Genomic DNA, 8,702 nt, shown 5'->3' with positions numbered 1-8,702 from the left:
CCCAGGACTGCCCCAAGGCTCACGGCTGCGGAAACCCAGCCTTGCACCCCCCTCTCCGAGGTGTGCAAATTAGTCCTTCCTTTTCTCTCAGAGCCCAGCAGCCTCTCAAAGAACACCCAAGCTTTTTGGGAAGCTCTAGCTTTGAGTAAAACCCGTCTGCTCCTCCCAGGAAGACCCCCTTGCTCAGGGCCCCCCTAGGAAGCCACGTCCCCCCCAGATGTCTGGGCACAGAGTCATTTGTCCTGGGACACCATGTCTGTGCCGCAGACATCCCAGGACAGCCCAGGGTAGGGTGCAGGGTCTGTGCTCAGCCCCAGCCTGTCCATGCCTCAGTTTCCCCAGCTGTAAAACAGCAGGGAGTGTTCAGCAGGCTGTTGTGTTCAGGCACTGCGGTGATGTGAGTGCTACCCAAATTATACCCCGGGCTCTGTAATGCAGAGGCCTTTTAAATGAGGGCACAGAATTGAACCTCCAGGACTGGACCAAATCATCTCACCTGGGTTTGGAAGAAGCAACAACCCTCCATCCTGTCCACCCAGGCCAGCTTCAGCCAAGCAAACCACGGTGCCATGGAGGAGCTTTGGCGTTTCTCCCAGGGATGGGGCTTCTGAAGCTGAACCCACTGCCCAGCCTTCTTCAGACAGACCGGGGGTGAAGACTGTGGCCAGCTCCTGACCATGGGACCCCAACCCACCTTGTGCAGGCCTGCAGCCCACCCTGGTGTGTGATTGCCTTAGACATGCCACTCAAGGGGGATCCAGCACTGCCCCAACGGCTTCTCCTTCACCTGGCCCAGGAGAGAGGGTGGGCTGGCAGTGAATAAAACATCATCTGTGGTCATACACTCTCTTAAAATCTTGTCTCTGGGCCAAACCAGCACCAAACCAGCACACTCAGCAAAGGGAGGACAAGCAGATGCTCATCTCAGAGAACTGGGGAGGGCAGATGCATTTCTTTATGCTCCCCTCTTCCTAGCACAGTCCCACCCATTCCTGGCTGCATCACAGAGCCGGGCCCCAGCCTGGAGCATGAGTTGGTTCCAGCCATGGGGGTGATGGAGGGACACATGTTTCCTCTTCCCGGAGCAGGCAGGAGGCTCTGCCCCAGATGAGACATGTGGCCAAGCCCTGGCCATTGGTGCACAATGACCCCGCACAATAACCAGGCACCTCACACAGCCCCCCCAGAATTGCCCCATTGAAATGTATGGGGGGGGCACAGACTGAGAAACCCCACTGACTCCCTCCACATCCCCCCAGCTAAAACCATCACTGCCACAAAGGGCCCCACTCCTACAAAGGGGCCGGTTCAAAGTCAACGTCTCCCTTCCCCTCCGCCTGTATATGAAAGGAGCAGGAATGCGTTTGAGGCCTGGGGGGGCTGGGGGGCTTCCTGGGGGGATGGAGAGAAAGAGCAGGTTGGCAGGAGGAGGGGGTCCGGCCCGGGAACAATAAATCAAAGGGAAGGGGAGTTACTGCCCGGCCAAGGATCTTCTGAAACCCTGGGCCGCAGCGGGAGCTCAGGAGGAGCAGGGCTGATGGCTGCGATTGGAGTCCCGCAGCGAGACTTCCTCTGCCCGCTGGCCGAGGGCAGGCAGTGGGGCAGGCCTGCCTGCACAGCCCTGGGTGCCGGCAGCCCCTGGCAGAGGGCAGGCAGTGGGGCAGGCCTGCCTGCACAGCCCTGGGTGCTGGCAGCACCGGCAGCACCGGCCAGGGCCCAGCTCTCCCTGTCCCGGCACGGCAGAATCCAGCACCTGCAGGGGAGTGCCTGGCCGGGTCTGGGCAGTGGCTCCCTCCGGGCAGGTCCCGCTCAGGGTTGCCCACGTCCCCGCTGAGGGGGTTTTCGCATCCTCAGGTCATTTTCCCGGGGCTGCCCTCCCTCCCCAGAGCAGCCTGGCACACGCCCAGCCAGGAGTCACCTCTTGGTGATTTTTTTTTCCCTCTTAGGGAGAGCATTACAAGGGGGAGGCTGTCCCACTCCCCGCAGTGTGCAGCAGTGCCACGTGCGGGGCCAGGGGCTGCCGCTGGCACGGCAGGTACCAGCCCCTGGGTACCAGCCCCTGGGTGCCAGCCCGTTCAGGAGCCAAAGCAAGCGCTTCATAACCAGCATCACGCGCCTTCCCCCAGTCCCACCAGCGGCCCATCCCCATCCCACCGCCGCGGGGGAGGCTCCTCCAGCCTATCTCTTCGGCATATCTCCAGTGCGAGACAGCAGCAGGCTCCCGGTAATCCGGGTTAATACACAAGGAGGGTGCTGGCAGCAGGGTCGCCCCTCGCCCTGCTCTGGCCGAGGTCAGGGGGTGTCCACGCCGCCAGCGCCTGCCGGTCCCCGGGAACCCACATCGGGTGGGCAGATGCCAGCAGAGGCTGATGCGGCTGCAGCGTCACCGTCGGGGAAGCTCCCGGTGCCGAGGCAGGAGGGAGGGAAGGGGGAAATGCCTGGAGCCGGCCCCGATAGCGCCGTTGTGAAGGGCGGTGTGAGAGGAAAGCCCTTAAGATAGAGAAAATCTCAAGCGTGGTTCATTGTGGAGCAGATGGGCCTGATAGCCAGGGCTGCAATTAGCTCCCCCACGGCACACCCAGGGCTCCGGGGCCTCTCTGCCCGCACAGGCCTCCGGGAAGGACACGCTCCCCGCCAGGCACGGCCTTCCTCAGGGGGCAAGGGAGAGGAGAGGGACAGTGGGACAGTGAGGGAGCGGAGGAGCCCCAGCTTCGTCCGTGAAGCACTCTGCAGGGCACCCCGCGGAGCCGTGAGGCCCTGCAGCTGGGGCCACGCATCACAGAGGGGTGACAGGCGATGGCTGAGCCCTCACACAGCCCTCCTGCTGCACCACGGCACCGGTGCCCCCGGGGCTTGTCCTCCGCCCTGCGGCAAGGGGGCTGCTGCGGCCCGGGCAGGCTGCCACCCCCGCCTGCACCCCCGGGCTTGGCTGGCACCGGGGGGGTCGCCCCGTTCCCCAGCGCAATCCCGGCTCCGTGCCCAGACTCCGCGGCACTGGGGAGTTCTCAGGTGGGGGGACCCTGGGGCTGGTGCTGCCCCAACACTTGGAGCCGTGGGCCCCGCCGAGCACCCCCGAGCTGTGCGGGGGGCTCTGCCCTTGCCCGCACAGGGGGCGAGTGGGCCCAGAGGGGTGCGAGACCTCGCCGCAGCGGGACCACTCGCCCACCGAGGCCGGCCCCGGCCCTCTCCTCCCCGCCGCCCGAGGGCAAGGGTGCGGGCGGGCCACAGCCCACCGTCCATCGCACCTTCCCCCCCCCCCTCGCCCCCGCCCCCCCAGCGGCTGCCCGCCCCCCCCGGGGATCAAGTTCACGCCCGACCCACCGGTGCGGGGCCAATGGGACCGGGGCCCATTTCCATACGGCCCGGCCCGGCCCCGCCGCCCTCAGAGGCCCCGGCGGCGCCGCAGCAGGGAGGCAGCGGCCGGCGGGCGGCCGGGCCGAGCCCCGCAGCCCGCGCATGGAGCCCTAGGGCCGCGGGCAGCATGTTCAGCCCGGACGGGGGGCTGCCGGCCGCCCCCTTCGGCCTCCTGCCCGACGCCGGCCCGCCCTTTCCCCGCGGCGGCTTCGACGGGGCGGCCGCCCAGCCGCTCTTCTTCCCCTTCGCCGCCGAGCCCGAGGCCGCCCGGGACCCGCCGCCGGCCCGCACCTGGCTGCCCCCGCCCGCCGGGCCGCCCGTCAAGGCGGAGCCGCGCCCGGGCCGGCCCTGCCGCCAGCCCTCGCCCGAGCCCCGCGCCGCGGCCTGCTGCGGCCCGGCCTGGCCCGCCCCGCCCTGGGCCGGGCCCGCGCCCCCCGGCGCCGCCGCCGCCCTGCCCGGGCCGCCCTTCCCCGGCCCCGCCGCCGCCGCCTTCCCCGGCCCCCAGCTCTGCCCCGCCGCCCTGCAGCCGGGCTCCGGCGGCCCCTCCGGGCTGGGCAGCAGCGGCAGCTCCAGCGGCGCCGCCAGCGAGGGCGGACACTCGAGTGACAGCGGCGACGAGGTGAGACCCGACGGGACGGGGCGGGCTGCGCCCTCCGCCCGGCCAGCGGGGTGCTCCGGCCCCGCGACGAGGTGCCCGCGCCGCTCCGTGCCCCGGTGCCGCTGCGGACGGGGGGAGCGGAGCCTGGGCTGGCTGCCGTCGGGGCAGGGGAGCGGCCTGGCCCCCCCCCCGGGCATCGCCGGCCCGGCCGGGGCGGGGGAGGCGGGGGCAGAGGCAAGCGGGGACGCCGCCCGTGCCGTCCCGCTCCGCCGGTGCCCCCGGGAGAAGCCCTAAAGCGGCCCGACATGTCCCAGCGCTGGGGCTCGTCCCGGCTGGACCCGCCGCTCCGCGGGGGGAGCGCCTCGGCGAGGCTGCTTTGGGGTGAGGAAGGTGGTTTTGGGGACTTGCGCTGACCGTCCCTTGGACGTGGTGCTGCGTGGCCGCCCCGTGGCCGCGGTGCCGTCGGTTGTACGCGCTGCTCAGCCCGGCTCCGGCGGGATGCTGGGGGCAGCGCAGCGCGGCCCCCCCGGGCTCTGCCCCGCCGGAGCGGCTCCTGGCAGCTCTCCCCGGCCCTGCGGGGACGGCGGCTGCCCCCGGCCGCTCCTCCCGGGGCTCCGCGGGCACCGACGGCTGCCGGGGCGCGGGCAGAGCCAGCCCGGAGGCGGGGTGGGGTGGGGGGGCGGCTCGGAGGGTGGTGGCGCTAGTTATCAGCGTGACTGGCAGTTGTATTTTGGGGTTGTTTTTTAACATTTTCAAATCTTGGCATAATATAAACCCGTCCCTCCCAGTCAAGCGCGCCTCGGGGGCAGCAGCGGCAGATGATGCCGGGGTTGGCTGCAGAGTTGCAGGGGGTTGGTGCGGGCGTGTCGGTTGGGTTTGTGCGGGGCTGCAGCCGGGTACGTGCCGCGGGGGTTCAGGAGCTCCCACGCACCCCACGCGCGGAGGGATGCGCGTCCCCCGGGTCGCAGCCTGCCGCGCTGGGTGACGAGGAGTGGTTTTTCCTGGCTGAGAGATGGTTGAGGGCTGCCCCGTGGCAGGGATGGCTGCCGACGTACGCCAGGAATTAAAAGCCGAGACTTAGTGGCAGGAGGGACGTCTGTAGAATCCGAAAGTGCGCTGCAAATGTGGAAATCTGGGAAAAGATTGCAAAATGCCCCCGCAGCAGTTGAAGGCTGCGCTGCAGGGAGGATGGGAAGCACCTGGGTAAGCAGCTTTCCAGGAGGGAAGAGCCAGGCTGTGGCAAAGAGGTGTTTGAATTCCACCCCAGTCATGGGGGCCTTCATCATTCGCTTCATCTGAGCCGTTTCACGTGCCCTGGGCGCAGGCGGGAGAGGGGCTGGCGAGGGGCCGCCCTGTGCCCGGGAGCCGTGGGGAGGTGTGTGCCCACACCCCGCGATAGTTGAGCCCGCGGGGACCTGTCGTGGGAGTGGGGCGATGCTGCGGCCATCAGCGAATGCGCCCATCGGTGCTGCCTCTGGTCAGGCCACGAGGGTCTGAGCTTGGGGCCAGAGAGGACGTTCCCAGGGCGCGTTGGGGCAGAGCAGGAGCTCTGGGTGCTCTCGGGACCTGCTTTCTGTCTCCGGGTCCTTGTGCCACCCTGGGCCTCTGCCACCCTGGGCGGTGTGGCGTGGGGGATGTCCAGGGGCTCCTGCGTGGGGCAGGGCGGAGGCACTTTGGGGTCCCTGAGCAGAGCCCCTTGTTGGGGAAAACCCTTCTGCTGCCCACCCCATCACCCCAAGGACCACATCGCCCAGAGGTGGCAGCGGCTGGTGGGTGTGCCCTCTCCTGTCCCCATCCCTGTCCCACGCTGACCCCAACACACGGACAGACCCCACTCGTGGCAGCCCCTGGGTGTGAGTTTGTCCCCTCTCAGTTTCTCTCTGCCCCTGACAGGATGCACCAACCTCGGAAGAGCTGGAGCAGTTCGCCAAGGACCTCAAGCACAAGCGCATCATGCTGGGCTTCACCCAGGCTGACGTGGGGCTGGCGCTGGGTACCCTCTATGGTAAGGGTCCTCGTCTCCCCCCCACCCCCGGAGGGAAGGGAGAGGCCTGGGAGGGGGATGGAGCACCTGGGCTATGGAGATTTCTGCTCCTTAACGACCTGAAAAGGAGTCGGTGAGCACCAGCCCCAGGGCTCCCGGCCCTGTTAAGTACTCGCTCAAGCTGGAAGGGTTTGATAACAAGGAACTGGTTTAAAATAGCTACAGCTGCTTATTGAAGAGTGTTTCAGTGCTTTAAAACCCTGCTGAAGCAGCAGGGAGAATGCTTTTCCTGGGGATGCTGGAAGGGGGGATCCTGGGGGGCCTCTGGATGTGGGAGATGCCCCGGGGCAGGAGCAGTGTGTGACACCCTGCCTGCCCGTGCAGGGAAGATGTTCAGCCAGACGACCATCTGCCGCTTTGAAGCGCTCCAGCTCAGCTTCAAGAACATGTGCAAGCTGAAGCCACTGCTGCAGCGTTGGCTCAACGAGGCGGAGAACACGGACAACATGCAAGAGGTACGGGGCTGGGGTGGGTGGGAGTCGGGGCACTGCACACCAATGAGCCCTCAAGCTGCAGCTTCTCCCTTTTACACTTCGCTTGTTGGGAGGGAGGAGGGGAGCAGCAGGCACCTTGTCCACAGCAACATCTCGCTGCCACGGCTTCAGTCCAGCTGCAGAGGGAACCGTACCCACTGGCTATCACCTGCTGCCGGGCTGGGGGGAGCCCAAATGCCACCGCCAGACACCTTGTGACAACAGTGGCAGCTCCCATCTCGGAGCAGCCAGGTCCTGCTGGAATCTCCGATAAGCTGGAGATGCTCCCTGAGGAGCCTGGAGGGATGCAGGGAGATGTGTCCAACCCCCTGCCCCAGCCGCAGACAGTGCTGGGACACTGGGAATGGCCCCAGTCACAGTGGGGTGATACTTGGTGCACAGTCACAGCCTGTCCCCATCCGTCCCAGACCCCTGCAGCCTGTGTGTCCAGAGCCTGGTGGGGACGTTGCCAGCCCTGTCACCAAGTGTGTGGCCTCTCTCATTTCCAGATGTGCAATGCGGAGCAAGCGTTGGCCCAAGCCCGGAAGAGAAAACGCAGGACCAGCATCGAGAACAATGTGAAGGGGACGCTGGAGAGCTTCTTCCGCAAGTGCGTGAAGCCCAGTCCCCAGGAGATCTCCCAAATCGCCGAGGACCTCAACCTGGACAAAGACGTATGTTGGGAGGGTTCGGAGGATGGGTGCCCAAATGGCAGTTGGTTCCTGAGCCGCTCACATCTGGAAGCTGTGGGGAAGTGGCCATGGCTGGTAGCCACCATCTACCTGTCCGAGCCCAGCCCCAGGAGGAGCTGCGGCAGGGAGGGGGCTGTGCTGGCAGGTCGGGGTGCTGTGGAGATGCCACCAGCAGAAGGGTCTCCTTGTCACACACACAGCGTCTGGGCTCTCCCCCCTCACCCTTCCCTATCTCCCCTCCCTTGCAGGTGGTCCGGGTCTGGTTCTGCAACCGGCGTCAGAAAGGCAAACGGCTGCTGCTGCCCTTCGGCAACGAGGCGGAGGGAGCGATGTACGACATGAACCAGTCCCTGGTGCCCACCGGCCTGCCCATCCCGGTGACGTCCCAGGGCTACAGCCTGGCGCCCTCCCCTCCCGTCTACATGCCGCCCTTCCACAAAGCCGAGATGTTCCCTCAAGCGCTGCAGCCTGGGCTCTCCATGAGCAACAGCAGCCACTGAACCAGGGGCTGCGGGGGCCGGCGGCAGTGCCGCCCCGACACCACGGCTGGGCTGGCTCTCTGGGGGCAGCTTCCCCCCCACTTCGCCCTGAGAAGGCACAGGCACGGCCCCGCTCCTGCTCCCAGGGCACTCGCTGGGCTGCCTTGGGGCTTTTGGGGCGTGAGGGGCAGGGGAAGGGCTGGGAGCCTGACACGGGGATGGTGCCCGCTCTCTGCTGTTGCTCCCAGCCCTTCCCAGTTATGTGAGTTTACTGGTCCCAGCAGCGTCAGCCCCCCTCAGAGCTCTCCTGGGGGGCAGCTGCTCCTGCCCCACTGCACGCCACCGAAGCCACGCGTGCCCAGGGCGCTGAGTGGAGCCGCCTGCGCCCGGCCCCAGCCCAGCTGAGCTGCTCTGCAAGACCCAGAAAAAAGTATTTTTTAGATTTTTTTGAGGGGGGGAGGGGTGTGGGGTGGGGGGGTGGTTTTATTATTTTTTTTAATGGTTTTTGGTTGTAGTTTTTTGAAAAGCAAAAATCTTTGTAGTGATTACTAGTTTCCCAGGTGCCTCCTCCCTGTCACGTAGAGCGGAGCTGGCACACTCTGTGCCCAGGGCCAGGGTCCCCAGCGGCTCTGCCCACCCTCCCGGGCAGCTGGGGCAAGCCGAGGGCTGGAGCGTGGGGCTGGCCATGAGCCCTCGCAGCCCAGCCTCCCCTTGCCCCGCGGCGCAGGAGAGCTTCACCCGTCCATGGGCAGGCTGGCGGGGTTTGTTGGGGGGGGGGGGGGGGGGGGGCGGTGGGGATCCTCCCTGGCCCTTGTGCCCAGTGTCACCCCAGGTCCCCTGTGCCCTCTCCATGCTCCAGCCGTTGTCCCTCTGCCCCAAACTGGCTGCCCAGGGACCATCTTTCCCCGGGGGGTCCCAGCCCAGGGAGGCCAACACTGTCCTGTCCATGCTGCTAGCACCCCCTGTGCCTTTGAGCCTGCTGTAGTTGATGATGATTTTTATTTTTTTTTTTCTTAATCATATTCCCTCTGGCAATGAAATAAATCTCAGTTCTTTGGGGCA

The 8,702-nt window shown here is 66.6% G+C and overlaps 1 protein-coding gene across 1 annotated transcript; it reads left to right on the top strand.

The window, feature by feature from the left end:
* The first annotated feature begins 3,481 nt into the window (after positions 1–3,481).
* Positions 3,482–8,702, top strand: LOC141932494 (POU domain, class 5, transcription factor 3-like). Its single transcript, XM_074846159.1, has 5 exons — positions 3,482–3,973; positions 5,846–5,957; positions 6,321–6,451; positions 6,979–7,143; positions 7,410–8,702. The coding sequence occupies exons 1-5, from the start codon at positions 3,482–3,484 to the stop codon at positions 7,659–7,661; spliced, it is 1,152 nt and encodes a 383-aa protein (XP_074702260.1). The 3' UTR covers positions 7,662–8,702.

This window comes from Strix aluco, chromosome 20 (genome assembly GCF_031877795.1).
Source record: "Strix aluco isolate bStrAlu1 chromosome 20, bStrAlu1.hap1, whole genome shotgun sequence".
NCBI lineage: Eukaryota > Metazoa > Chordata > Aves > Strigiformes > Strigidae > Strix > Strix aluco.
The sequence above is the reverse complement of the archived record's forward strand: the minus strand, read 5'-3'. Positions and strand labels throughout refer to the sequence as shown.

What these genes read in the sequence shown, in the direction of transcription:
- LOC141932494 (XM_074846159.1), top strand. Translation starts at nt 3,482, where the DNA reads ATGTTCAGCCCGGACGGGGGGCTGCCGGCCGCCCCCTTCGGCCTCCTG. An exon ending in CGAGTGACAGCGGCGACGAG is followed by an intron (nt 3,974 to 5,845) that starts GTGAGACCCGAC and finishes TGCCCCTGACAG; the next exon opens with GATGCACCAACCTCGGAAGA. An exon ending in ACACGGACAACATGCAAGAG is followed by an intron (nt 6,452 to 6,978) that starts GTACGGGGCTGG and finishes TCTCATTTCCAG; the next exon opens with ATGTGCAATGCGGAGCAAGC.